Raw genomic sequence first — 27,913 nt, forward strand, 5'->3', positions numbered from 1 at the left:
CAGCTATAAAGGTTAGCAAAGATGAGACACAAGGCTGTTTGTGTAGCACTGCTGGGAGTACAAACAGCCAGTTCTAGCTCCCAACTCCAGCCCCCCGGGAATGTTGACTGTAGGAGGCCTCAGTGAAGGCTCCAATCACCGGTCTCCATCACCCACATGGAACCCCTGTGCCATGCGCTCAGCTCCCAGTCTGAGGCTGCAGCCCAGCCTTGGCCCTCAAAGGCATATGGGGAGCACATCAACAGATGGAAGCACTCTGTCTCTCAAATACATAGAATGGTTAAAAACAATATCAGAAAAAAAATAACTCATATAGCCAATTATAAGTTTATAAGCCACCCTCCACTCTATCCCTCCCCCTTCCACCCCCCAGAAGTGAAACCCAACACAGAACTCACCTGCTGCCACTGTCCCTGGAGAAGGAATGAGAACCCCACCCATGTCAAAAATCACTGCTTTGTAGGCGCTGCCTCCGGAATGGGTGCTTCGGAGGGCTCCCCGGTGCCCGTGCCAGGCATGTTTCAGGAAGGTTGCTCGCCGGGCCCACTGGAGGTGGGAGGACTGTAAGAGTCTTCTTATGCACATGTTGAGGCTGAAGCTGCGTGGGAAGAAGGCACAGGGCACAGTGGGTGTCTCCCACTTCCAATCCAGGCCCCTACCTGGACGTTTGGGGGATCACATATGAAGTGATAAGTCATGGTAAAACGTTAAGTCAATCTAGATGAAAAGTGTTGAAATCCTTATATTTTTTTGAACTTTTCTATATATTAATGAAAGATACTAGGGAAAAAAATGACAAAATCGAGGCAAATTCTGCTTTTCACATGAAAATCCTTATGCTTTTTGTGCGAATTCTACAGTTAAAAAGTTTACCAAGGATCAAGTTAGAGGAAAACAAGTTGGCAAGGCAGCCCAAAGGTTCTGGGCACCTTTGGGCGCTTGAGAGCTGCCATGAGGACCTGGCAAACCACACAGGAACCTAAAGGAAGAGATCTTACACAGTACGTCTTGAGAGCGGCGGCGTGGGCCTCCGCGGTCATCAGAAGGACGCTGGAGGTCGAGGTGCACGTTTGGCTTACTTAACGTTGGTTCCCAGGCCTCGGCCAAAGTTCCTGACAGAACAAGGAAATTATTTACAGGCTCGTAAAGGCATCAGGATGTTTTGGATGAGGGCTTAGCATCTCTGGAGTCTGAGCTGGGGGGGGGTGAAGGGAGTAGACCCCCTTCTGCTGCCCGTGGCTGGTCAGGCAGTGCTGCCCGCAGCGGCTGGCTTGGGCCATCCACTAGGGTGCAGGGCCCGTGCTGGCCACTGCCCCGGGACGCTAGGTAGACACGCTGTGATGCCTTCCCTGTACAGGCCTGGGAACCTGCTGGGCTCAACCACTCAAACATTCTCCTTCTCTTTAACCACCTGCTGCATTCCACCGATCTTACAGCCCGGCCTCTGCTGTACCTCCTGCACCCAGGGCTTCTTTCTCAGGAGAGTGTGGTGCTTTTCCACCCAGACAGTACTATACGTACCAGCTCCACCTCACAGTCAGTAACTGGCTTTCGTGTCTCTAAGCTCGGACTGCCTTATTCAAGCAAGCTCTTGAGGTTAGCAGCTCATTAAACAGAGGAGTATGAAGTCGACAAAACAGAGGAAAGCCTTGGGCCCGGCGCGGTGGCGCAAGTGGTTAAAGGTCCTCGCCTTGCACGCCCGGGATCCCATATGGGCGCCGGTTCTAATCCCGGCAGCCCCGCTTCCCTTCCAGCTCCCTGCCTGTGGCCTGGGAAAGCAGTCGAGGACAGCCCAAAGCTTTGGGAACCTGCACCCGCGTGGGAGACCCAGAAGAGGCTCCTGGCTTCGGATCGGCATAGTATCGGCCCGTTGCGCTCACTTGGGGAGTGAATCATCGGACGGAAGATCTTCCTCTCTGTCTCTCCTCTCTGTATATCCGCCTTTCCAATAAAAAAATAATAAAAATAAATCTTTAAAAAAAAAAAAAAAAACAGAGGAAAGCCTTGGTCAGCCATGAACAGCTAGCTCCACCTTGCCTCCCGGAGTCTTGGTGTTCCCTCTATACTGTCTAAAGAGTGTTTGCTCCCCGCCACTCAAAATGAAAAGCTAGATCTGCTGTCTCCATGTTCTCATCAAATGCACAGGTGGGGTGTTCTGCCAGAGACATCATGGAGATGTGTAATAATGTGCTTGTCGGTATCGACATGGTTGAGTCAGTCTGACACGCTGCAAAGAATGCTGCACCCAGGAAAGCTCTGCAAACATCATCGCCGTTCATCCTTATAAATACCCGGAAAGACAGCATTCCAACCCTATGCAACGAGTCGGTTCCAGGGTGCACCGCCGGGGTCGCAGGTCGACTCCCTGAGGGCAAGGACAGCACCCCCAGTCCCCAAACAGTGAGTGCCCACGCTGTCGGCAGGGAGGTGCCAGACGCGGAGGAGGATCCCCGATCCCTCAACCAGCCTATCGCCCTCCCTTTAGAGAGTCGGAAACCCTGAAATCGAGTACGGGAAGGGGTGCGCTCAGAGGAGCAACTCCAACTCTCCCGAACTCCAGCGTACGACTGAAGCGCAGCCCAAGTCGCCCTTGCCGGGGTCAGAGCTCAGTACCGCACAAGGCGGGGACAGCCGAGATCTGCTGAGCAGGAATGCCCCCTGCGACAGGCAGAAGGGGCCTCGGGTCTGCACGCCAACCCACCGCTCAGCCGTCCGCGGCCGGGGAGCGAAGCGCTGCGTCCGGTCGCCCGGGGGCCTCTCCCGGCAGCCGCGTCAGGCACGCACGCCGCCTCCCGCCCACCGAGCGGCCGCCTCCGCGCCTGCGCGACCCCGCGCCTGCGCGACGGCGGCCGGGAGGCGGAAGTGGAGGGTGTTGTGGTTCCGAGGGCCGCGCGCGGAACCTCCGCTGCTGCTGCTTCTGTTGCTGCTGCCGAGGTGGCAGCGGCGGCGCTGAGGCGCTGAGGCGGTGGCGGAGCTGCCGGCCCCGGGCCTCTCGGCCTCTCGGCTCGCTTCCCAGCCTCCCCTGAGCCCGCCGGGGCCCGCGCCGGCCAGCGCCTGCCCTATGAGTGTGTCACTGGTGGTCATCCGACTCGAGCTCGCGGAACACTCGGCCGTCCCCGCCGGCTTCGGCTTCAGCGCGGCCGGTGAGTGTCGTGGCCGCGGCGCCTTCCCTCGCGGGGGGCCGGGGCTGGCGCTCGGACTCCGGCCGTCGGTCCTTCCTGGCCCTTCCCAGGTGTCGTCGTCTCCGGGGGTCCCGTCCCCAGTCCCTCGCAGGGGCCTTCTGCGTTAGGAGCCTGCTGCGCAGTCTGGGGGTGTATTTTTGCCTCATTCCATCCCCACTCCTTCTCTGGGTCCCGTGACACCGAAGGTTTAAGTCGTTCCTGGTTGCGAGGCTGTGCCCCGTAACAATAGTAGTAATAATAATAATAATAATAATAAATAACTCCTCCATGGAGGATGCCTCTTGGCCACCCCCGGCCCCACGAGCTCAGCCGGGTGTGTGATTATTTTCCCGAATTTCCTTCACGCAACAACTGTATAAAATGGACGGTAGCGCGCGTTCACATGGTCGAGCAGTGAAATTGTGGTTCCATTCTCACCCCCAGCCAGCCACCCACCCAGGCACCCACCTCCTCGCTGGGGACTGCTGCGGGGGCTCCCGCAGGTCCTTGAATAGGTTGTCATTGTCATCTGTCCCGGCAGGCTGGAACCTTCTGTCCTTCCTAAAATAAAGAACACAAACTCTGGAGCTGCAAATTAAACCAGTGCTGGGAGCACAGGGGTGGGCAGGCAGACCTGGTGCCCTCCCTAGCAGCTTGTGCTTGGGGTACTCCGGGTACATCTCCAAGCTCCTTTATCCCTTTACATGTGGTTCCTTAGAAATCACGTATTACTGTGAGGGTAACTCAGGATGTTTGCTTCTGGAATTTTGCTTTTTATTGGCTTGATTCCTTCATTTTGGGCCCCATACAGAGAAGGTGTTTATAGGGTTGGGTCCATGACATAGGAGACACTGAAGTGTTAGTGGTGAGGCTTCTCTCAGGCTCCCCGGCCTGCGGTTCTGCTTGTTTCAAGTGCTTGTGTTGGTTTGGAACAGCTGTGCGTTTCTGGATTTAGCATGCTAGCCACTGATTGTTTGCTGGGCATACGGGAGTGCCAGAGGTGAGCTGGATGCTGCGGAGGTACCTTGTGAACATGGAGTGGTGCGGGGGAGGGGGACGGCAGAGAGAGGAGAGCTCTGTGGATGGCTGAGTTGGGGGTGGAGAGGAGATTGTTTTATTTTCAGGTATTCTTCATTCCTGTGTTCTTTAGCTGTGGAAATGTCTGATGAGATCAAACAGAAGGCGCTGGCTTCCGCCGCAGCCTGTTTGGAAGGGAAGTCACCCGGGGAGAAGGCGGCGGTCATCCACCAGCACCTTGGCCGGCGGGAGATGACCGACATCATCATTGAGACCATGAAGTCAAGCCCAGGTACGCCGTCGGAGACCCTGCACTGGCCTGTCACTCGGGGCCCTTGCCCCGTGCACGTCATACCTGCAGCAGGCTTTTATCTCACTGCCTGTGTGTTTTCCATGAGGTCACAAAGCCCCATTCTCTGATAAATGGCTCGTAACAAAGTGGGCTGACAACTGTATTCAGAAGGGGAGAGCTACTTGCTGCCCAAGTGTCTGGCAGGTGATGCCTCCAGCCAGAGAAGCCTGTTGTGGGTCAGCCTGCTTTGCCAGCTCCTCCCGGCCAGGGGAGTGCATGGATGCCCTGCGGCTGCAGCGTGGAGGTGGTCACCATGGGGGGCGCTTGGCTTTCAGGCTGCTGTAGCACAAGGTGTTGGCCCACTTGGAGTGGGTGGTGCCAGACACCTGCCTGCCTTACGATAGAGCTGAGTAGATGAGCCAGTGTTAGGTTTCTGAGTGTTAACAGAGGATTCTATAGGCCAGAGTGGGTTTTAAAATGGAAGTACCCTTAACAGTGGCAGTTCTGTGAATACAGATCTTTTGTTGTTGTTGTTGTTGATTTATTGACGTTTCTGGAAGGCAATGAGATGGAGAAAGAGGGAGAGACAGAGATCTTCCATCTGCTGGTTTGTTCCCCATGTAGTGACAACTTTGGCTGGGCCAGGGTCAAGGCCGGAAGCCGTAACTACGTCTCCCTTGTTGGTGGCTGGCATCAAGCACTTGGCCGCTTGCTGCTGCAGTCCCAGGCGTATTAGCAGGAAGTCTGGATTGAGACCACAGCTGCCAGGGTTCAGACTGTCACTCTGCTACAGGATGCCAAGTGTCACAAGCCACAGCTTAACGGGCTCTGCAAAAATGCCCCCCCCCCTCGGATCTAGCTCTTAAGTAGCACCTTGTGGTTTCTGTTTATCCTTCATGAAATCTGAATGCACTTGGAATCCTTTGGCATTTTTCCTGTTCGTTTATAATATGCTCATTTTTGATTTGTGAAAGATGAACCAAAAGATGCGGTGGAAGAAACAGCGTCTTGGGAAGCATCGCCCGCTGCCCCGAGAAGCCGAGGTCCGAGCACGGAAGGCAGCAGTACCGCTCCTGACTCCCCGTCCAAACAGCTGCCGGGCCAGATCTCTTTCTTCAGCGGCAATCCTTCCGTCGAAATAGTTCATGGTATTATGCATCTGTACAAAACGAAGTAAGAACCCTTTTCTCATTGTTGCTTGTTCACTCTTGTGTGTGTTGGAAGAGGAGAGTCCTGCATAGGAAGACGGTGGATGTTTTAAACTTTGGAATGCTGAGTAGGGTTTCTATTAAAGAATGCTAATGTTTTACATTTGATTGATCTTGTGGATTGTGGCAGAAGGTTGAAGCTTTTTCTTTAAAAAAAAAAAAAAAGGTCCGTGTAGGTTCCTGGGTATGTATTACCTTGCAAGTGGGTGTGGATGGCAACTGGGGGATTTAAAGGAAGGATTTTTTTCTTTTTTTCATTTTTTCAGTTTTAGAATTCATGATGTTTACGTAGTTGATCAGGGGATAATGAAGGAGACCAGAAGGATGATTTTAAAAAAGAACATAGAAAGTGACCTATAGCATTACCATCCTCTCTTCCTCCCGCCAAATTTTTACTAACCAGGCTGCTTAGAAGTCACTTAATTGATGCTCATATTATTACTTTTTGCCCTTTTCTGTGATCAATAAAAAGCTTGCTCAGAGAAGTGCTAGGCTAGATAATCCGCGCACTCTCTGATTGTTGGTGGCTGTTGTCAGATGGACTGGCCTTGCAAATGAGGACTGTCCCTGCAAGGAAGTTTCCCTTCTGGGAAAACAGTGACTGCTCAGCTAGCCGTTTTCGATCACAGCATTTCAAAAGCACGTGGCTTTGTGAGTGCATTTTCTTTTCCCCCAGTCTGGCTGTTCTAGCCCGGCAGCACCTAGTGAAGTAATCACCACGTCCTTGTGGCTTACAATTCTCCCTTAGCGACCGAGCTCTTCAGCGCTCACCTCTTCCCCGTCCTTTGAGAGGTCCGAGCTGGAGTCATGCTCTCAGCGTTACCCAGTAACAGGCTGTGATTTATAAGAATTGCCTACTGCAGACTTACAAACATAACAAGCCTTTAGCTGAAGAGTAGAAATCCCAGAGGTGGGGTCAGCTGGGGCGTGTGTGTGTGATTTAGAACATTTTAAAACTTGCTTTAAACTGCACTGCAGATACAGTTAAGGAATTCTGTATTTATCTATCTAGTGTGTACTTTCAAATAAGATGACAAGCTGTTTAGATTGATTTGTGAAGCATTAAGTTTCACTTTTTCCTCTTTTCTTATAAGGTTATCTAATTAACGTTGTCTGAACTAACCATACCTTGTCTATTTAAACCAGTCTAATTGTTGTCTTGTTAGTAAGATGACCTCCTTGAAGGAAGATGTAAGACGCAGTGCCATGCTGTGTATCCTCACAGTCCCCGCCACAATGACCAGTCATGACCTTATGAAGTTTGTCGCCCCGTTTAATGACGTAATTGAGCAAATGAAAATCATCAGAGACTCCACTCCAAATCAGTACATGGTGCTGATAAAGTTTAGTGCACAGGTAAACATTAAGATATTAAAAAAAGTCTTTACCACAGAAATTGTGTTTTGGAAACTGTTTAATAGTGGTTGTGTATGGGGCCCGGCGCGGTGGCGCAAGTGGTTAAGTCCTCGCCTTGCACGCCCGGGATCCCATGTGGGCGCGTATGATTTATGATGTTTTTGCACTCACGGTTCTTGATATCTTCAGGAGTATTATCATTCTAGATGTGTATCTAAATTTATTAGCAAAAATACAATTATAAATTCATAGCTACGATTCTAGAAAAAATTATAACTTATTTGTAAAGTGTATAGATAGAGATCTTCCACCTGCTGGTTCACTTCGCAAATGCCTGTCAAGCTGGAGGTGGACCTAGTGAAAAGCCAGGAGCCCAGAAGCCCATCTAGCTGTCCCACGTGGGTGGCAGGGACCCAAGTGCTTGGGCTGTCACCTTTTGCTTCCCAAGGTATGCATTAGTGGGAAGCTGGAACTGGAACTTAAATCCAGATACTGCAGTATAGGATAGGATGTGGGTGAGCCAAAAAATAAATTGAGATCTTCTACCTGCTGGGTTCATTCCCCGAATGACCACAATGGCCCAGGCTGTGCCAAGCCAAAGTTGGGAGCCTGGAACTTCTTCTGCGACTCCCACGTGGGCGCAGAGGGCCAAGGATTTGGGTTGTCTTCCACTGCTTTCCCAAGTGCATTGATGGAGGACTGGATCGGAAATGATCCAGCTCAGTCTCCAACTGGGGCCCGTCTAGTATGCCGGCATTGCAAGTAGTGGTTTTATGTGCTATGCCACAGTGCCAGCCCCTCTACTGGCATCTCAGCCATTGTACCAAGTGCCTGCCTGATGCTTGCAATTTTTTTAATATGTCAAATCAGACATAAAAAAAAAACTAATGTTTTGTTTATCCAGTAGTAACGATTACCTTAGAGCAGTAGTTCCCACAATTTAAGTTGACACCATCTTAAATTTTTTTTTAATTGCAAAATCAGATATATAGAGAGGAGGAGAGGCAGAGAGAAAGATCTTCCATCTGCTGATTCACTCCCCAAGTGGCTGCAACGGCCAGTGCTTAGGCAATCTGAAGCCAGGAACTTCCTCCAGGTCTCCCACACAGGTGCACGATCCAAGGCTTTGGGCCATCCTTACTGCTTTCCCAGGCCACAGGCAGGACGCTGGATGGCAAGCAGGCCACTGGGATTAGAACTGACACCCGCATGGGATCCCAGGTGGGCAAGGTGAGGACTTTAGCTGCTTGGCTACCACGCTGGGGGTTCCCCTCCCTCCCTTTTTAAAACTTTATTTTTCAGGCTTGCATGCTGATGCAGCAAACTTAATTCTCCACCCTGTAGCGCTAGCATTCCATAGAAGTGCTGGTCGTGTCCCAGCTGATACACCTCTGCTCCTGCTCCCTGCCTGTGACCTGAGAAGCCAGTGGAGGGTGCTCCCAGCCCTTGGAACCCTGCACCCATATGGCAGACCCAGAAGTTCCTGGCTTTCAGCTTTGGATCAGCTCAGCTCTGGCTGTGATGGCCATTTGGGGAGTAAGAGAGATCTTTTCTCTATATATAAAAATTTGCCTTTCAAATAAAAACAAATGTTAAGAAAAAAGATTTTATTATTTTTTTGAAAGTTAGAATTTCAGAAAGAGAAGGGAAGATAGAGAATGTCTTCCATGTGCTGGTTCGGTCCCCACAGGGTCTCCCACGTGGGTGCAGGGGCCTGAGGATTAGGGGCATCCTCCAGTGCTTTCCTCAGCCGTTGGCAGGGAGCTGGGTCAGCATTGACACTGTCTTACTTTCACCTGTTTCTTTCATTTTCTTTTTGAAAAAAGGTGCCTTTTGGCACATTTTATAAAAATAATGATTTTATGCCTCTAGTTTTGATGACAAGAGGGCTTTTGTGGCATTCCTTTAAATATTGAAGATGCTTTTAGAGCTCTGACTGGAAGTGCTGACAGCAGAGGGCAGATGTGCTGGAAGAGCAGCAGTCTGTTCAGTTTGTGAAAGTGCCTCTGTGTGATAGCAAGCAGGTCCATATTGATGCAGGAAAGTGTTGCTATCCATTCCATTTCACTTATTGCATTAACAGCACTTTGCATGAGCCTCTGTTTTAAAGAAATTAGGCTTTCCATATTCACCTTTGAGAGAATGCATGTTCCTAGATGAATATAAAAATGAGGTGAGTAGGCGCCCAGTGCAGTAGCCTAGCAGCTAAAGCCCTTGCCTTGGATGTGCCAGGATCCCATATGATAGGCACCAGTTCTAATCCTGGCAGCTCCACTTCCCATCCAGCTCCCTGCCTGTGGCCTGGGAAAGCAGTCGAGGACGGCACAAAACCTTGGGACCTTGCACCCATGTGGGAGACCTGGGAGAGGTTTCTGGCTCCTAGCTTCAGACCAGCGCAGCACCAGCCTTTTGCAGTCACTTGAGGAGTAAATCAGTGGACAGGTGATCTTCCTCTCTGTCTCTCCTCCTCTGTATATCTGACTTTCAAAACAGACAAACAACAAATAAATCTTTTTTTTTTTTTTTTTTTTTTTTAAAGGCACATGTTCTTGGGGACAAAAAAAGGACTCCTCAGTAGAATATGTTAGCTGCTGTGAGTTGCATGCTTAGCTAGGGCGGTCTCAGCGATTCCGCTCGAGAGAAGGAAAAGTCGATGCTTCACTGTGAAGTTGATCCCTGTGTCAGTGAAGGAACCCTGATCATAATGGACTTGACCTTCCTGGGTTCATCCTCAGACAAGAATAAAAACAAAGGACTAAGAAGAAACAAAAGCTGGATTTCTTGTGTTTCTGGCCCCATATAATGCAATTTTTTAAAAGATTGATGTATTTATATTGGAAAGGTAGGTTTACAAAGAGGAGAGTCAGATGTTGCATCCTCTAGTTCACTCCCCAAGTGACCACAAAGCCCGGAGCTGAGCCGATCCGGAGCCAGGAGCTTCTTTTGGGTCTCCCACAGGGTGCAGGGTCCCAAGGCTTTGGGCCGTCCTCCACTGCTTTCCCAGTCCACAGGCAGGGAGCTGGATGGGAAGTGGAGCAGCCAGGACACGAACCTGTGCGCATATGTGATCTCAGTACTTCTAAGCATAGGATTAGCCGAGTGAGCCATTGAACTGGGCCATATAGTGCAGATATTTAAGATAAATGTTTCCTGCATGCACTTTGCAGTTAGCTTTAGGCTTTATTTTGTGTATTTGGGTGATAGATTGACGCAGTAAGCATGTCCATCCTGTTCCCCGCACACTGCCTGGCATGTACAAGGTCGCAGTGATAGCACCATGCTCAGAGTGGGGTACCTCAACTCTGCAGGGATGGTCTCGTTTCAGAAACCACATTCCTGGAGTGTAGATCAGCAGCTCCCCAGGAATGGAACAGCTTGCCCGCTGGTGAGTGAACCAGCTCATATGCCTGGGCCCTTCCTCCACAGCTATCGTAAGCTGGGGGTCCAAGGAGGGACTGCCAGGTCCTGGGGGTGCTGCACGGCCTGAGGGCTGAGCCAGGCCTGCCCTCTCAGCAGTCCATTCTCTCAGTGGCCTGACTCTGTGTGCCTGTAAGCTTACTCAGCAAGAAGCATCTCAAGAGAAAGTGACGGCTCTGGAAGAAGGAAGCCGTTTTAAATGAGTTATATGGGGGACTTACTGTCCAGCAGCTGACTTGAAAATAGTTTTAAGTAATGGGCCCGGCACCATGGTCTAGCGGCTAAAGTCCTCGCCTTGCACGTGCCAGGATTCCATATGGGCGCAGTTCTAATCCCGGCAGCTCCACTTCCCATCCAACTCCCTGCATGTGGCCTGGGAAAGTAGTCGAGGATGGCCCAAAGCCTTGGGACCCTGCACCCTGAGTGGGAGACCCAGAAGAAGTTCCTGGATCCTGGCTTCGGATCGGCATAGCATCGGCCGTCGGGCTCACTTGGGGAGTGAATCATCGGACGGAAGATCTTCCTCTCTGTCTCTCCTCCTCTGTATATCTGACTTTCCAATAAGTAAATAAATCTTTAAAAAAAATAGTTTGAAGTTTAAACAAACTTCCCGATGCACAGATTGGCTCCTGAAGGGAAACCCTCTCACATGTCCCTACCCCATCTATCCCTAGTGAAACTGCATTCACAATTGGCCCTACTCGGCTGCTTGGCTCACCTGGTCGTATTAAGAAAGCATAACCAATCAAGAATGCACAGTTAAATGACATCCCAGGAGTGGAATTCAAAGCCGTTTGAGCAGCTTCTGGTGGCTTTGAGGTGCCCGGTAGGGCTGATTTTTGTCTGGTACTGCCTTGCCTCTTCCTCGAGGCCCACAGAGCAGCATGTCCTTGGGCAGAAACCCCAACGAGCAGCTCTGACACACCAGCAGTGCCAAACCACACAACTTGCTGTGGCTGAGTCACTGCGCACATGGGAAGGGGCTCCAGGCAGGCCGGGCCTCTCTGTGCTCGTCCATCTGGTGCCAGCTCAGGAGGTTTGCTTCACCCACATCCACACACGTGCATGTGCCTCTGCAGCTTTAGTGAAATAATGCTGTTTTTCCTTATTCCGTCTGTTTTCCACTTATGGAATGAGACTGTTAATATTTCAAAACCGAAAACTAAAACCTTGAGAGAGAGTGCCCATCTGTTGGTCCGCTCCTCAGTTGTCATGTGTAACAGTCAGAGCCTAGCCAGGCCAACACCAAGAACCAGGCCCTCAGTCCAGCTCTCCTGTGGGGGTGACAGGAGCCCAGCTGCTTGGCGGCATACTGCCTCTCGGTAAGGAAGCTGGGCTTGGTGCTGCAGCCAGGGCTTGGACTGAGGACGTCCCTGCTGAGCCACGTGCCTTCATCTGTTAGTGTTCTAGAGGAGGTTCATCTTGGACCTCCTTGGCCTTGACCAAGAGCTTTTACTTTTGGTGTTAGAAACTCCCTGTGGAGTTGGTGTATTTGGTTTATTGAAGAGAAGCTAGAGTTGTTGTTTTTTTCCCCCATACCAGTTCCACTGATCTTATTTCTTTTTAGCATAAATGCCAATACTTGTTTCAAAAAGGATTCAGCAGTTATGATTTAGATTCAAGCTTTGCAAAAATGAGTGTTTTCAGCTACTGTGAAAGTGATGACTAGGGGGAGAAAATTATCATGAGGGAAATGTTGATTATTGCTGATTGAATATTAAAATTGAGCTAGCTGTCAGCTTGCTGACTGCAGTTGCTGCAGTTGCTGACTGCCCTCCCGCGGCCCAGGGAGTGTTGTCAGGATGCAGACTTGTGAGCCCCAGGGCTCGAGGAGCTGACCAGCCGGCTTCAGGACCTGCGACTTCTCAGCGTCAACCATGCGTCTGTAGTGTAACGCAGGTTTTTCAGGACTTCTGCCTTAACTGTTTTTCTTTTTGCTTTACCTAGACTGATGCAGATAGTTTTTATATGGCATGCAATGGCCGCCAGTTCAACTCCATAGAAGATGATGTTTGCCAGCTGGTCTACGTAGAGAGGGCGGAAGTGCTGAAATCTGAAGATGTAAGTATGAACAGCCCTCCTATTCAGCTGAGATGAAACTGAATGTTTAGTGACCTTTGGAAATGTCCAGAATAGGCTGGTCCAGAGAGGCAGGAAAGAGGTTACTGGTTTGCAGGGGTGAAGAGAGAGAAGAATGGGGAGTGACAGTTAAGGGGGTGAGAGAAATGTTCCACAATCAGATAGCTGTGATGTTTGCACAACCCTGTGAATACTGACACACTTGAAAATGGAGAGTGTTATGTAAATTTCACAGCATTTTTTTGAAATTGCAAAATTAGGGGGGAAAAGATGTCTGCTTTGTTGAAATTAAGTGTTTAAAAAAGAAAGATTTATTCCAGCTCATTAGAACACTGCCTGGAGCCAGAAAAAAAAGTGCTTTATTTTTAACACCAGCCCTTAACCTGCTTCCAAGTTTTTGATTCTTTTCTGATAGAGATTTGTAAATGATGGGAGCCCCTGTGACATCTTGGGAATTCATCCTACAATAAGTGCTTGAGTCATAAAGCTGCAAGTTTTTAAGGTTTCTTTTCTTTGAAAGTATATGTTAAGGTATTTTTTTCCTTGAAATTGGTATGAGGGAACTAAGTTCTGAGGTGGTCATTCTGACACTGAGAGACAATAAAACTGGGTAAGTACTAGAGGTGGCTTCCCCTTCATGAGGAATAACTTGTTGCGTGGTCCGCTTTTCACATTGGCTCTTTGGGACCTGACAGTCCGTGCTGTCACTCGTGTGTCCCTAGATGTGTGCTCCCCACCATCACGTGGGCGGCTGCTGCTCAAGTGAGATGTTGTCCCTGACACTTAGACTTATGTGTCCCCAAGGTCGTGCTCCCCAGTACTTTTCAGTCTCTTCCTCTAGTAGAATTTAAGTTTTCTGAGGGCAGACACATTTTTTGAGGCCAACCAAACCTGCTTTTGATTGCTGTTGTTCCACACATAGAACAGTGTCAGGAATTTAGTAAATAGGTGTTTAATAAGTACATCAAGTGTCTGATGCTCTTATCAATCAGTTGGCCTGTGGAGCAGTCACTCAGCCCCATTGCTCTTCTATCTTTTAGTCCTTTGGGTTGTTTAGAGTCATTTACGGCTAATGTGCGAATGTGGAATCAAATGAAGTTTATTTGGTGCACCAAAGTTTTGAAATACCTGTAGAGTGTTCTTGGACACACATTGAACCCTTCAGGCTTTGGCAGTGTCTCCCTTCCTTGGCTGTCAGCCCGGTCACGGCAGGGATCCTGGCCCACTTTGTTCACCTCTGTATTCCCAGTGCCTGAGCGAGCACTGGGAATCTTAGCTTTATTCATATAGAGCAGTGATGTTGTGAAAATTCTGGCATGAGTCAAAAAGCCTCAGGAAAGTAGTTGTGAACGAACAGGACTGCTGACGGGTGAAGAGCCAGGCTCCCATGAGGTATCTCCCCGCAGGGCGCCAGTCTCCCCGTGATGGACCTGACTGAGCTCCCCAAATGCACAGTGTGTCTGGAGCGCATGGACGAGTCTGTCAATGGCATCCTCACCACGCTGTGCAACCACAGCTTCCACAGCCAGTGTCTGCAGCGCTGGGACGACACCACGTGAGTTCCGGGGCTGTGCCCACCCTGTCACCACCCACCGTGGCCTCTCCTGGAATCCAGAAGGCCTCCAGTTTGTTGTTGTTGGTTGGTTTTGGTTGGTTTTTTTTTTTAAGATTTATTTATTTTTATTGGAAAGCTAAATATACAGAGAAGAGGAGACAGAGAGGAAGATCTTCCGTCCGATGATTCACTCCCCAAGTGACCGCAACGGCTGGCACTGCACCGATCCAAAGCCAGGAGCCAGAAGCTCCTCCGGGTCTCCCACATGTGGGTGCAGGGTCCCAAGGCTTTGGGCCATCCTTGACGGCTTTCCCAGGCCACAAGCAGGGAGCTGGATGGGAAGTGGGCCGCCCAGATTAGAACTGGTGCCCATATGGGATCCCGGCATGTGCAAGACCAGGACTTTAGCCACTAGGCCATGGCGCTGGGCCCTCCAGTTGGTTTTTATTGGAAAGGCAGATTTTACAAAGAGGAGAGACAGAGAAAGATCTTCCATCTGCTGATTCACTCCCCAAGAGGCTACAATGACCAGAAATGACTGATCTGAACCCAGGAACCAGGCGCTTGTTCCAGTTCTCCCATGTAGGTGCAGGGTTCCAAGGCTTTGGGCCAGCTTCCACTGCTTTCCCAGGCCACAAGCAAGCAGGTGGCAAGTGGGCAGCCAGGACACAAACCAGTGCTCATATGGGATCCTGGTGCTTGCCGGAGGAGAGTTAAAAATTGAGCCCGTGACACCAGCCCCAGTTTTTGACTTTCTAAACCTGGCTTTACAGTAATTAGAAACAGGGATAGTCCTTGCAATTTCTCTTTCCCCTCTCAAGTCACGTGGAACTCTGCAGGCTTAGAGCACGTCGTTTTTGGAATGCTGATTCTGAATCGTAGAATTTCCCAAAGGAACGTGAATCATCCTTAACTTCGGAGAGCCAGAGGCTGTGGCAGGTGGAAGCTCACCTGCACTGTCTGCCAGTCACTTGGCTGCACAGGCTATCACTTCAAGGGTGGTTTTGTTGGTTTCGTTTGCAGATTTATTTATTTTGAAAGACAGATCTTCCTTCTGCTCGTTTTCTCCCTAAATGGCTGCAGTGCTTGGCACTGAGCCAGGCTAAAGCCAGCTGCTTAATCCACGTCTCCCAAATGGGTGACTCAGGCCCAAACACATGGGTCATCCTCAGCTGCTTTTTCCAAGCCACTAGCAGGGAGCTGCATCAGAAGTGGAGCAGACAGGATATGAACTGGTGCCCGTGTGGGGTGCTAGGGTGGCAGTCAGCTGCTTAACTCACTATGCCACAACATCAGGCCCAACATTTTTAGCTTTATCAGACTTGATTATTCAGTGTCCAGTAGTGGCTGCCAAGAACTAAGGTGGATTTGGTACATTTTACATTTTTTTTAGGATGCTTGCCTCCTTTGCAGGCTATAGTATGGGACTTACAAAGGTATACCAGATGGTCACCTCAGGAATTTCCCAGTACAGGGAAATGACTGTGAATTGCATGATCACATCTTAAATGTGAACTCACAGCCGTAACCAGTGTTAGAAAAGAGCAGCGGGCAGATGCATCCAGGGACTCCGGAAATGCATCTGCCAGGGGGAGGAGTGGCGGAAGGCAGTGTGGGGGAAGAGGTATGCAGGGCAGGAGTCCAGGGGCTCAGAGGGTGAATGTCCACAGGATGCCAGGGGCTAGAAGAAGAATGCCAGCTGTCAGCAGCAGGGCCCTGCCTGGCTTCCTCATTGCTCCACCCCTCACCTGCAGTGGTGGGAGCCTGGGGGACCAAGAGAGAAGCCATATCAATAAATGTTTTACACATACTCACATACACTCCTGAGAAACACGCACTTTGTCTTGAGTATAGTAGAAAGGGTTAATGGATTTTTTTTATTTAAAAAAATTTATTTATTTTCATTGGCAAGGCAGATTTACAGAGAGGACAGACAGAAAGATCTTCCATCTGCAGGTTTACTCCCCAAGTGGTTACAATGGCTGAAACTAGGCCGATCTGAAGCTAGGAGCTTCTTGCAGATTTCCCATGTGGATGCAGGCTCCCAAGGCTTTGGGCCGTCCTCCACTGCTTTCCCAGGCCACAAGCAAGGAGCTGGATGGAAAGTGGGCCACAGGACAAGAACTGGAGCCCATATGGGATCCCTATGGATGCAGGGCAAGAATTTAGCCACTAAGCTGCCGTGTCAGACCCAGTTTTTTTTTTCACTGTAGTTGTAACTGGCTTTTTGCACCCTGAAACTTTTTTTTAAAGCTTTATTTTTTAATACAAAGACATACAGAGAGGAGGAGAGACAGAGAGGAAGATCTTCCATCCAATGGTTCACTCCCCAAGTGACTGCCAATGGCCAATGCTGTGCCAATCCGAAGCCAGGAGCCAGGAACTTCCTCCAGGTCTCCGATGTGGGTGCAGGGTCCCAAGGCTTAGGGCCGTCCTCGACTGCTTTCTCAGGCCAAAAGCAGGGAGCTGGATGGGAAGTGGAGCTGCCGGGGTTAGAACCAGCGCCATATGGGATCCCGGAGCGTTCAAGGTGAAGACTTTAACCACTATGCTATCGCGCTGGACCCAACTGAAACCTGAATACTTTATTATTATTTTTTCATTTTTAAAATTTTATTATTTTTTTATTCTTTCTGCTGGAAGTTCTCTTACCCAGACCCCAAGGTCGCATCCTCCTGGTCCCACCCACCACACGATGTTGGCAGTGGGGGGGGGGGGGACCCATGCCTGCCTTGTTCCCTAATGTTCCCCTCTCAGTGGGAACTCAGCACTCACCAGGAAGGGAAAAACCTCTTGAGCCCAGGCAGGCCCAGGCCCAGGTCACCACATGTTTGCGGTGGCTGAGCCAAGGCCCCACACATGGAGTCCGACCCGGCCTGGGACCTGTGGAAGTTCTCTTAGCCGGACCCCAAGGTTACACCCTTCTGGTCCCACCCACCACAGGACTTGGTAGTGGGTGGTGAAACTTGAATACTTAATAGAGCACTGGTATCAACATGATAGTCATCAAATGAGATGGCTTGTGTATTTCGGAAAGCATATTAATATCCCCCATTATTTTAATTCAGTAAGATGTACTGTAGATTTGAGAGTTGCTGTTAGGAGCCGCCTGCAGAGGACAGGGTTCGTTCTGAGGCATTCACATGTTTGGGAAATGGGGAGAATATAGATGTCTGGAGTAAAGCTGTGTCAGTGAGAGGCAGACATGCAACAGATGAACTTGTCTCCAGTCTGCATTGATACCGTGACTAGTTACCTTTGTGACCATCTGAGCTAAGCAGAGGCCATCCGCAGGTGCCGGTGCAGTTTGACAGTGGAAAGCGGCCCTCTCTCCCTTCCACCTTCCTGCAGATACAGGAAAAAATAAAGAACTGAAATATTTGTCCCACCCACCCACCTTCCTCCGTACCTCGACCCTCCCACATGAGCTCGCATCCCTCTCAGCTGTGTAAAGAATACTTAAAAAAAAAGTAAAGCCACAAATGAGTGAGAAAAGGGTGTTTGGCAGGACAATGTTTTTCCTCTTTCCTTTATCAAGATTTTTTATGTTTTCCTTCTCTTTGAGACTTCAGTTTGTGTTTTAAATGCTGCCCTTGCTTATGGGACCTAAACAGCACAGTGATGGTTTTACACATTGTCTTTTGCTTTCCTGGCCAGGTGTCCCGTGTGCCGGTACTGTCAGACGCCGGAGCCAGTAGAAGAAAATAAGTGTTTTGAGTGTGGTGTTCAGGAAGTAAGTCATGGGCGGGAGAAGGGAAAAATGAACACAGCTTTCCTTGGCTGGCTTTGCTTCTGCTTAGTGTGGTTTACATTCTTCTAAGAATTCTTTTTGAAACTGATTTTTTTTTTCTCATATTGATATAGGAGATATATGAATAAAAAAATTGTGTGACTCCTAAGCAGAATTGTTCAAGCCTTTGTTCTCTTTTTAAAGGGCTTGGGCTTTTATTGATAATTGGATCTTTTCCTTGCTATTAACATAGTGCTCTTAAGAGCGGAGCAAGGCAATTGAGCCAGAAAATGGACGGTGATGGTCGGCTATGAGGTTCACACTGCTTGGAACCTCTTGTGGTGCGAGCTCGCTGGTCTGTCTCTGCGGGAGCCCTGCTCCCCCACATGGGCCAGGTCCGTAGTTTTACTTACCCAATGAAGATCTTCCCTTCCTCTTGATAGAACCTTTGGATTTGTTTAATCTGTGGCCACATAGGATGTGGACGGTATGTCAGCCGACACGCCTACAAGCACTTTGAGGAGACACAGCACACGTACGCCATGCAGCTCACCAACCACCGAGTCTGGGACTACGCTGGAGGTGAACACCATGCCCATTTTCTGATTTGGATTCATTCTGTATGGCGGCATTTGTGTGCAGCCTTGCCTTTGTCCATCACAGCCTGCAATGACACCTCGCTGGTGGCTGCCACAAACGGGAATTCCCGTGACCCCTGAGACTGCTAGGGTGCTGCTGCCTAGGGATGGCCCTAGTCTGATGTTATAAAGGGTAACGCTCCCAATTTTGCCCAGTTACACTCTTTAAAGTTCAAATGGTTTAACCTACTTTTAAAGAAATACTGTAAGAAATTTAATTTAGATCTAGGGGGGAAAAAACCAACTTTGTCAGAGGTGAAGGGCATGAACCTTTCTCATCCTGAAGAAGCATGCTTTGACCGCCTCCCTGTTCTCTTCAGATAATTATGTCCATCGGCTGGTTGCAAGTAAGACAGATGGAAAAATAGTCCAATATGAATGTGAGGGTGACAGCTGCCAGGAAGAGAAACTCGATGCCTTACAGTTGGAGGTAAGATGCCGGCGGTTACCCTGGGAACCTGTCCCTGCAGCTCACTGCGCTCACTGCAAGGATTGTTTGGGCTTTTAATGTTGCCATTAACTCTGCATCTGAACCTTTTTTCTCCCCAGCCAGGATCTGTCATTACTGTGAAGTTATTATTTAATTGTTTTTATTCTGCTTTCTTTTGAAAGTCTAAGCTGTGCTGTTGTTTGCCGTTTTCAATGTGATATTTCTAACTCGGTGTGATTGGCCTCACAGGAGCAGTTGGAAACTGGACAGATCTGGTCAGAGATGGGACAGTCTGTTAGGAGTTTTCCGTGTCTCAGGAGCATTCTCATGTATATGTGCTGATGTCCTATGAATTAGATGCTTCTATATTCAATTGTGTACTCAAACTATGTGTTTTTATAGAATGGATGCATGTATACTTAAAGCCATTCGAGGACATTTATGCACTTGCAGAGGCATCAGAGTTATCCCAGTCTGGCTTTTCTTGGTAGCGGTATAGCCTCCCGTACAAATGTGAACGAGGGGAAAGTTAACACCGGTCCTGAGCTGAATGCTTTAAGCTGGGAAGTAATGGACATTATACAGCATGCTCATTTGCAAGGCTTCAGTCCAACGGCCTGAAGGCTGCTGTTACTACTAAGGTAACAACAATCAAGTAGGATGTGTACGTGAAAAGACACAACTCTTCACTAAGTTTTTAGAATAAGTAGCTTGTAAGTGTCCACAGGCATTTGTTCATTCGAGACGCCTTTATTGAGGGCTCCTGTCTTTCACTGCTGCTGGTGCTGGAGTATGAAGTGAAGTCCCTGTGCTGGGGCCCAGCCCTCCTGATCATCCTGCCTTTGCATGTTCACATCACCTCCGGTGCATCAGAGCAGAATTGTGGCCGTGCTACCTGCTGACCCTCACTGCGCTGTCCACATTGTTCCGTGCAGTAGCCCACAGCCTTGCACTGGGTGCTGTCGCTCTGTCACCCCAGCCTCACCAGTGTAGAGTTGACCTCTAAAGAGATTCTGAGCGCGTGGAGCTCTGTCGAGGTCTGGGGGAGTTCTCTGGAATCAGAACCTTGGTCTTTGTTTCCTCTTGTCTGTCAAGAGCCCTTGCAAGGTCTCACCTTCAGGTCTGCAGCTCCTACTGTCATTGACCACCTTGCTTTTCTTTATAGTTACACAGCCCTGCTCATCCATGAGGTCAGGCAGCAAACTGTAACACTCAGCAGGTGCCAGGCCGGATGCTGGAGACAAAGAGATAAAGGCATAGTGCTTGTCTTCTGGGAGTTCCCCGTGGAACTGGGAGATCCAGGTGACAGATGTGGAAACTGGTGATGAAGTGCTCATGTCAGAAGTGCTGTCAGTGACAGTCGTGGCTGAAAGAGCTGTGAAGGGCAGGGCAACTTCCTGGAAGCAGGGAGATGAATGAGTAGGTTTAAGTTATGCATGAGTTTTAAATCTCTGTAGTTTTTTGTTTGGTTTGGTTTGTTTTGTTTTAGTGGGGAAAAAAAGATTTTATTTGAAAGAGTTACATAGAGAAGTAGAGACAAAAAGAGATCTTCCATCCTGTGGTTCATTCTCCCAATGGCTCCAGTGGCCAGAGGTGGGCTAGTCTGAAGAGATCGACACAGAGCCAGCAGCTTTCTCTGGGTCTCCCACATGAGTGCAGGGACTCTCAAGGACTTGAGCCATCCTCTGCTGCCTTCTGAGGCCATTAGCAAGGAGCTCAATTGACGGTGGAAAAGCCAGGACTCAAACCAGTGCCCATCTGGGTGCCAGTGCTACAGGTAGAGGCTTAATGTGCTATGCCATGGTGCTAGCCCCTGCAGTTCTTAACGGAGCTCAGCCAGAGTCAGTTCTTATAAATGTACATTTCTCCAACTAGATCATAGCCCCTGGAGGACAGATGTACAGTTGCCATTTCTGTGTCGCCAGCCCTGTGTTTGTTGACCAGATTGGAACCAGAGGGCTATGTATTCTCGTGACTGCTTTGATTTTCCAGATCATGGATGTCGAATTTTAAATTGGTTGCAGAAAGTTGACAGCTGTCACTTATGTTTTGATATTTTCTATGTTCCAGTATTCATATCTACTCACAAGTCAGCTGGAATCTCAACGAATCTACTGGGAAAACAAGATAGTTCGGATAGAGAAGGATACAGCAGAGGAAGTAAGTGTCTGGTTTGGTGACTGCAGAGATGCCACATGGCCACACAGTCAGATGGTGGAGGCAAAGTACAAGGAAGCAGGAGCCTTCAACTCTTGGCAGTCTGATAACTAAGAACTGTTTTGCCTCTGAAAGGTTCAACCTTGGATTTAAGGCTGAGCATTTGCCGAGTGGGGGAGGGTTCTAGGAGATTCTGTTTGTTTGTGTCCTTCAGTCAGCTTCTCTAAGGCCTCATAAAATTCCATTTGAAAAAAAAAAAAAAACAGAAGTATGTGCATGGGAGTTTGTAATTTGAGCCAGCCAGTTGGTTGTCATCTTGGGAACAGCTGCTGAGGGGAGCAGTGCATGGACTTCTGAGGCAGCGGGATGATGCTGAGCCTAGTGAATGAAAGGCAGTGAACTTGGTGAGGTCCTGGGCCTCGCTGTTTGCCCTTGTGTTTCACTGGCCAGAGGCAGATGTTTGCAAACAGTCCTTTAAGCAGGATGCCACTCACTACTGTAACATGGAAAAGAGGAATGTGGCGTCAGTGGACACTGGGGTGGAGGGGCCTGAAATCCGGCAACTCTTCCTTTTCTCCCGACTGTTCAAGCAACCCTGGGGGTTCCAAAGAAGGAAGTTTGAAAACCAGGGAGTCTCTAGGAGTGGTTTTCTAAACCAAAACACTCTGTAATGTGGTAATTCCCTTAATATTAGATAAGCACTTTTAACATTTGCATGTGATTACTTTGGTGACTTTGTGAGTCCCTGCCAACCCCTGATGCTGCAAAGGGGGCCTACAGAGCTGGGCTGGGGCAACCTGGTGGTCAGGACTGAGCAGCAACTGAGTAGACAATGCCTCAGCTTATGCCATGCTATTGGGACCCAGTTTCCAAGTAGACTATGAAATCAGTTTCATTTATCTTTTAATCTATTTCTTTTAAGATTTATTTATTTATTGGAAAGGCAGATATACAAAGAGAAGGAGAGACAGAAAGATCTTCTGTCCGTTGGTTCAGTCCCAAGTAGCCACAACAGCTGAAGCTGAACCAATTCAAAGCCAGGAGCCAGGAACTTCTAGGTCTCCCACTTGGGTGCAGGGTCCGAAGGCTTTGGGCCGTCCTCGACTGCTTTCCAAAGCCACAAGCAGGGTGCTAGATGGGAAGTGCAGCCGCTGCGATTAGAACCAGCACCCATATGGGATCCCAGGCTTGCAATGCAAGCCATCATGCCAGGCCCAAAATCAGGGTTTTTAAAAAAAATTCATGTTTAACTTCAGTGTTTTTAGAGATTTTTTTTTTTAAGAGTCACAAAGCGTAAAAGAGAGGGAAAGAGAAGGAAAAAGGAAGGAGGTGTCTTTCATCTGCCAATTCTCTCCCCAAGCAACCGCAGTAGTCAGGGCGGGGCCAGGCTGAGGCCAGGAGCCTGGAAGTCCATCCAGGTCCCCTGGTGGATGCAGGGCCCAAGCATTTGGACCATCTGCTGTTGATTTTCCCAGGTCATTAGCAGGAAGCTGAATCCAAGTGAAGCAGGCAGACCATGAACTGGTGCTCATATGAGATGCTGGTGTTTAGGTAACAGCTTTACTTGCTATACCACAATGCAGGGCCGTCTAATTTTAAAATGATTTTTAGGACCTGGCATAATAGCCTAGTGGCTAAATCCTCACCTTGTAAGTGCCAGGATCTCATATGGATACCGGTTTATGTTCTGGCTGCTTCACTTCCAATCCTGCTCCCTGATTGTGGCCTGGGAAAGCAGTGGAGGATGGCTCAAAGCCTTGAGACTCTCCACCCACATGGGAGACCAGGAAAAGGCTCCTGACTCCTGGCTTCGGATTGGTTGATCTGGTCATTGCAGCCATTTGGGAAGTGAACCAGCAGACGGAGGATCTGTCTTTCCTTCTCACCATAAATCTGATCTGCCTTTCCAATTTAAAAATTATACTTAATGAAAAGTTATTACTGAGATTCTCATGAGAACCTTCCAAGAGTCAAGGTGTTTTCCCAGAGGCACTGAAAGTCACCTGACTAGTTCTGAATGGAGATTGGTTTAGGCACCCTCAGGGAAAGGCCACCTGTGTCCGCACTTGGCAGAGGTGGGACGGTGGTCACACATCCCGGAAAGGTGCCCTGTCAGCCCCTCGGCAGCCTCATGGGTGGTTTTTTCTACGAGATACACCAACACAAACACCCATAGTGCTTCATTCAGACCCCTGAGCTCAGCCTGTGTTCCTACAACATCCTGGAAGGTTCTTTAGGCTCAGTTGCATTTCTTCAGGCCAAAGACCAGGGAAATAAAACATTGGGACTCAAGTTTTCTTTGAGGTAGGGCTGCAGCGGAGGCCAGGGCAGCTTTAAGTAGAAAGCTTCAACTGCTTGAAAAGATGCTTTGTTTTCTAGGACCCAATGTTTATCTATAAGTTAGTGGATGATGCAATCCTTTGTCCTGCTGCTGTCCTCCTGTGACCAGCCCTGTATCCGTTAGCATCCCCTGCCATGGAGTGTGCACAGGGAGAAGCAACGACTGACCCTGGGCATCCCTGGAAGAAATTTTTCTTCTCAGGTTTCATAAAAAGCTTGGAAAAGTGTTCATATAATTGTTGGGGAGAGGGGGACTTGTGACTGGATCCAGAGACCACCCAGCTTTGCTTTGTCAAATGGCTGTGATCTCTGTCCTTCCAGATTAACAACATGAAGACCAAATTCAAAGAAACAATTGAGAAATGTGACACCCTGGAGCAGAGACTCAATGATCTCCTGAAAGAAAAGCAGTCTATGGAAAGAAAGTAGGTACAATGGGTGTGTTCCTTAAAATGACCAGTTTATGGTGACAGACGGTAAGCACGTAATTCCCTTCATTCCTTTGGAAACACCTTCTCTTTCCAGTGTGTCACCAGGTATTCCTCTGTCCTTACATAACTCGCTGTGACTCCTCGTTTATTAAGCAGTGCAGTGTTCCGTGCCCAGGTGTGGGATGCGGTGCCCTCTTGTGGTGTCTGTGCCAGGGCTGTGTGCAGGTATCTTCCAGATTCACCTGTAGAAAGAGCCGGAAGCTTCTCAAAGCCATGGAGCAGAGGGCTCACAGTAAGGAAACAGACTCTGTCTCAGCTGGAGCTGTTGGAGGCTGTGTGTGTCACTGGACAGGAATTAAAGGTCGGTGATAGTGAATATGGAGCAAAACCTTCACACAGCACAGCAAGGACATTCCCTGCTACTGTTACTGTTCTTCTTTCTTTTAAAAGATTATTTGTTTCTATTGGAAAGATTCACAGAGATCCTCCATCCACTGGTTCACACCCCAAATGGCTGATCCAAAACCAGGAACTTCTACTAGGTCTCCCACTCAGGTGCAGGATCCCAAGGCTTTGGGCCATCCTCTACTGCTTTCCCAGGCCACAAGCAGGGAGCTGGATGGGGAGTGGAGCAGCCAGGACATAATCTGGCACCCCAGGGGATCCTGAGAGATGCGAGGCGAAGATTTAACCACTAGACTATCATGCCGGGCTCAATAATGCATTTTTACTTTAATAAAAATGGATAGAAGTTCTATACTGTAAATAACTGTATCTCACAATAAAAGTATAAATTTAGAGATAGTAATTGGTCCTAAGTAAAGAAGTTCTGAAGTGTTTTATTTGGAAACAAACTTAGAATTGTACAAAGTCTATAAAGATAGAATGGCATGGCAGTCAGGACACCTGCATTCCATACTTGAGTGCCTGGTTTTAGTCTTCACTCCTGCTGACGTGTATCATGGGTCTCCCACATGGGTGGCAGGGTCTTAAACACTTGGACCAGCTTCTGGTTTCCCAGGCTTATTAGCAGGGATCTGGATCAGAATCAAAGCAGCTGGGGCTCCATCAGATGCTTCAGTGTGGGATCCTGGTGTCCTCGGCAGCAGCTTTACTCAATGTGGCACAGTGCCAGCCCCAGAGGAACAATTATGAGTGACGCCAGTGAATATTCTTCCAGATCTTTTTTTTTTAAAGATTTATTTATTTTTATTACAAAGTCAGATATACACAAAGGATAGACAGAGAGGAAGATCTTCCATCTGATGATTCACTCCCCAAGTGAGCACAACGGCCGATGCTGTGCCGATCCGGAACCTGGAGCCAGGAACTCCTCCAGGTCTCCCACATGGTGCAGGATCCCAAAGCTTTGGCCCATCCTTAACTGTTTTCCCAGGCCACAGGCAGGGAGCTGGATGGGAAGTGGAGCTGCCAGGATTAGAACCAGCACCCATATGGGATCCTGATGTGTTCAAGGCAAGGACTTTAGGCCACGCCGCCAGGCCCTATTTTTCCAGATCTTTAGCTCTGCCCACGGGTTTCACAGAATCTTTTTTTTCTGCAAAAGTATATTAGTAGTTTTATCTGTTTGGTAAAAAATCTGGGAGATTTGTTTTCATGCTATACATTTAGGCTCATGTTGATCTTTGTGTCAGTAACATGGTACGCTAACATATGAATGCATCATACTGGTTTCCAGTTTATTTGAAAGGCAGTGAGACAGATAGTTTTTCCATCTGCTGGCTCACTCTCCAGATGCCCACATCAGCCAGGGCTGGACCAGAAAAAGCCAGGGATGTGGAACTCAATCTAACTGTTCCATGTGGGGCAGGCATTCCAGATACTTGAGCTACTACCATTTGCTGCCTCCAAGGGTACACATTAGCAGGAAGTTAGAGTTGGAACTTGAGCCAGGACTCAAACCCAAATACTCTTAGTATGGGATTTAGATGCTCCAAGCAGTGACCTACACTATGCCAGATGCCCACTCAGTTTTATCCAGTTCCCTTTTAATAGCCGTTTAAATCATCCTAAGTCTTACACCACCATAAGCATCTTTCTCCATGTGTCTTTTTGGATAGTCCTGAGTATCTTTATTCTGAAGGACAAATTCCTAGAAGGGCAATAACTGTATAATTGTGTAACCATTGCTGTGCTCCAGTGCCAGTGTGCAGGAGGGCCTCTTCCCCTGTCAGAGCTCCTTGGCATGCTGGCACATGAAGGTGTTATCTCAGATGGTGCCTAATTGGTGATTCTTGACTTATGAGTAGGATTGGGCAGCAAGTATGGGGCACTGCCACATCTTAAGGACCCTTCAGTTAGAATAAGCACTTTCTTTTTCCTTCTCCAGCAAATGCAGTGAGGTCAGAGCACTTGACTTTCCAAGAATGTCACTTGTCCTCATAATTTCCTTAGGCCAGCGATTGCTCAGGCACCTGTTTATGCCACTGACTGCAGAGAAGTACAAATTCTGTCCTGAGTCACAGAATCGCTGCTTTAAACAATCCAGTGCTTTAAACAAGAAGCATCTTGCAGGAATGCCTGGGTTACCTGGGGCAAAGTGCTTGATCTGTGCAGCTGACTTCAGTGGCAGCTGAGCTCGGCTTAGGAGGGCAGGGTCAGAGGCTGAGCCAGAGCCAAGGCTCCTCTGTGCTGTCCCAGAGCAGAGAGAGGACTGTGTCAGCAAATCAAAATGTGCTTTGTCTTCCTTTGTTTTGCAAAAGGTGCACTCAGCTAAACACAAAAGTGGCCAAGCTCACCACTGAGCTCAAAGAGGAGCAGGAAATGAACAAATGTTTGCGAGCCAACCAAGTCCTCCTGCAGAACAAGCTGAAGGAGGAGGAGAGGGTGCTGAAGGAGACCTGCGACCAGAAAGACCTGCAGATAGCAGAGATCCAGGAGCAGCTGCGCGATGTCATGTTCTACCTGGAGGCGCAGCAGAAGATCAGCCACCTGCCGGCCGAGACCCGCCAGGAGATCCAGGAGGGACAGATCAACATTGCAATGGCCACAGCCTCCAGCTCCTCATCTTCCGGGGGCAGTGGCAGGCTGCCCTCCAGGAAGGGCCGTGGCAAGAGGGGCAAGTGACCTTCAGAGACAGACTCCCCTGAGACTGTTCTCCCTGGCACTGTGGGGCGTGCTGGGACCTCCAGCTCCGAGTGAGGGTGGGCGCCTGCAAGTGTAAGTGAGCATCACGCCGCAGTCGTTGGGCTCATTTATTGACTCGCGCGTGTGGTGACAAATGGAGAGTGCCGACTGGGAGACCCGATGGCAGTGCTTTAAAAGGTGGCTCATTAACCTCAGAAATTCTAATGACCATTTTGCCTTCCTGCTTGGTAGATATCCCAGCTCTGCTGTTCATTTTTCTGTGGTATTTATTGAGTTGGTATTCTTGATATACTGTTCTGGGTAGGTCTAAGATAGTAAGGAAGTGTTTTTTGTTTTTTTTTTTTGCTGTTGTTTTACTTCCTGTAACCTCACAGGTACTGTTACCTAACTGTAAAGCACCCATACCTCCCTGAGGTCACAGCACACAACAGCTGCTTTGAAGGGCAGCCCCCTTTGGCTCTTGAGAAGTTAGGCAAATTCCCTGGCTTTCATCTCCTTCCTTCACTCTGAAGAATTGAAGGATTGTTTGAACGTTGGGTGAAAATAGCCAGGGTTGTGAAGTAGTCACTGGCTGTGACCAACAATACCTCTTCATGCTTGAGGAGAACCAGTGCTGGAAAAAACGGTGGCAGCCCCACAGTGTGTGTTTTTGGTGACTGCACACATGATTACGAACTTCAAGTAAGAAAGGAAGCTTAATGGCTGCTTCATCACTCGGGTCAGAGTGGATTCCCTAACCTCCAGCCCGAAGCAGCATGGGGATTGGTCATCTCCACGGGAATGTCAAGTGAGGCCTCTGACCAGCAAACTCTGTTTTGCTGGGGTCAGTATTTTCTGAATGTTGAGAGGCGATCCAGCTGCGTGCAAGTCCAGGTTGCAGCTAGAGGGAGCTTGGGCAGATTTCAGTCAGGCTTTCTTGACAGAGCCGAAGGCTGGATCTGCATCTTTAAATGGGGGTGCTCCACTGAGCCCTCTTCACTGCTGTCACACACTG

The 27,913-nt window shown here is 49.0% G+C and overlaps 2 protein-coding genes across 4 annotated transcripts in view; one reads left to right on the forward strand and one right to left on the reverse strand.

Annotated features, from left to right (window-relative positions):
- Nucleotides 1-2,800, reverse strand: part of ACAD10 (acyl-CoA dehydrogenase family member 10) — a 30,115-nt gene extending 27,315 nt beyond the window's left edge. Inside the window, exons 1-3 of the mRNA XM_040986987.1 lie at nt 2,702-2,800; nt 999-1,112; nt 399-598 (exon numbers count right to left, since the gene is read on the reverse strand). Of these exons, the coding sequence (XP_040842921.1) occupies nt 399-585 (187 nt within the window). The 5' untranslated portion in view covers nt 586-598; nt 999-1,112; nt 2,702-2,800. The remainder of the gene's footprint in view (nt 1-398; nt 599-998; nt 1,113-2,701) is intronic.
- Nucleotides 2,801-2,867: 67 nt separating this feature from the next.
- On the forward strand, nt 2,868-27,005 carry LOC121160870 (BRCA1 associated protein). Of its 3 annotated transcripts, XR_005884585.1 has the most exons (13): nt 2,868-3,143; nt 4,312-4,470; nt 5,445-5,643; nt 6,845-7,034; nt 12,399-12,512; nt 13,937-14,085; nt 17,743-17,818; nt 18,259-18,397; nt 18,774-18,883; nt 20,954-21,043; nt 23,702-23,805; nt 23,906-24,172; nt 26,535-26,700. XR_005884585.1 is itself a non-coding variant. In XM_040986991.1 (12 exons), exons 1-12 carry the CDS (start codon nt 3,062-3,064, stop codon nt 26,896-26,898), a joined length of 1,776 nt encoding a protein of 591 aa, XP_040842925.1. In that variant the 5' UTR covers nt 2,868-3,061; the 3' UTR covers nt 26,899-27,005. The 3 variants fall into 3 exon arrangements, 2 of the variants coding, with proteins under 2 accessions (XP_040842925.1, XP_040842926.1); XM_040986991.1 differs by lacking the exon at nt 23,906-24,172 and having other exon boundaries at nt 26,535-27,005; XM_040986992.1 differs by lacking the exons at nt 2,868-3,143; nt 4,312-4,470; nt 23,906-24,172 and having other exon boundaries at nt 5,564-5,643; nt 6,825-7,034; nt 26,535-27,005.
- The last annotated feature ends 908 nt before the right edge of the window (nt 27,006-27,913 follow it).

Source organism: Ochotona curzoniae, unplaced genomic scaffold (genome assembly GCF_017591425.1).
Source record: "Ochotona curzoniae isolate NIBS_2020 unplaced genomic scaffold, NIBS_Ocur_1.0 contig_46, whole genome shotgun sequence".
Taxonomy (NCBI): domain Eukaryota; kingdom Metazoa; phylum Chordata; class Mammalia; order Lagomorpha; family Ochotonidae; genus Ochotona; species Ochotona curzoniae.

Bases quoted from the DNA above. Each gene is read 5' to 3' on its own strand.
- LOC121160870 (XM_040986991.1), top strand. From the start codon at position 3,062: ATGAGTGTGTCACTGGTGGTCATCCGACTCGAGCTCGCGGAACACTCG. The intron at 5,644-6,844 runs GTAAGAACCCTT...TTGTCTTGTTAG, and splicing joins ATGCATCTGTACAAAACGAA to TAAGATGACCTCCTTGAAGG. The intron at 12,513-13,936 runs GTAAGTATGAAC...ATCTCCCCGCAG, and splicing joins AAGTGCTGAAATCTGAAGAT to GGCGCCAGTCTCCCCGTGAT.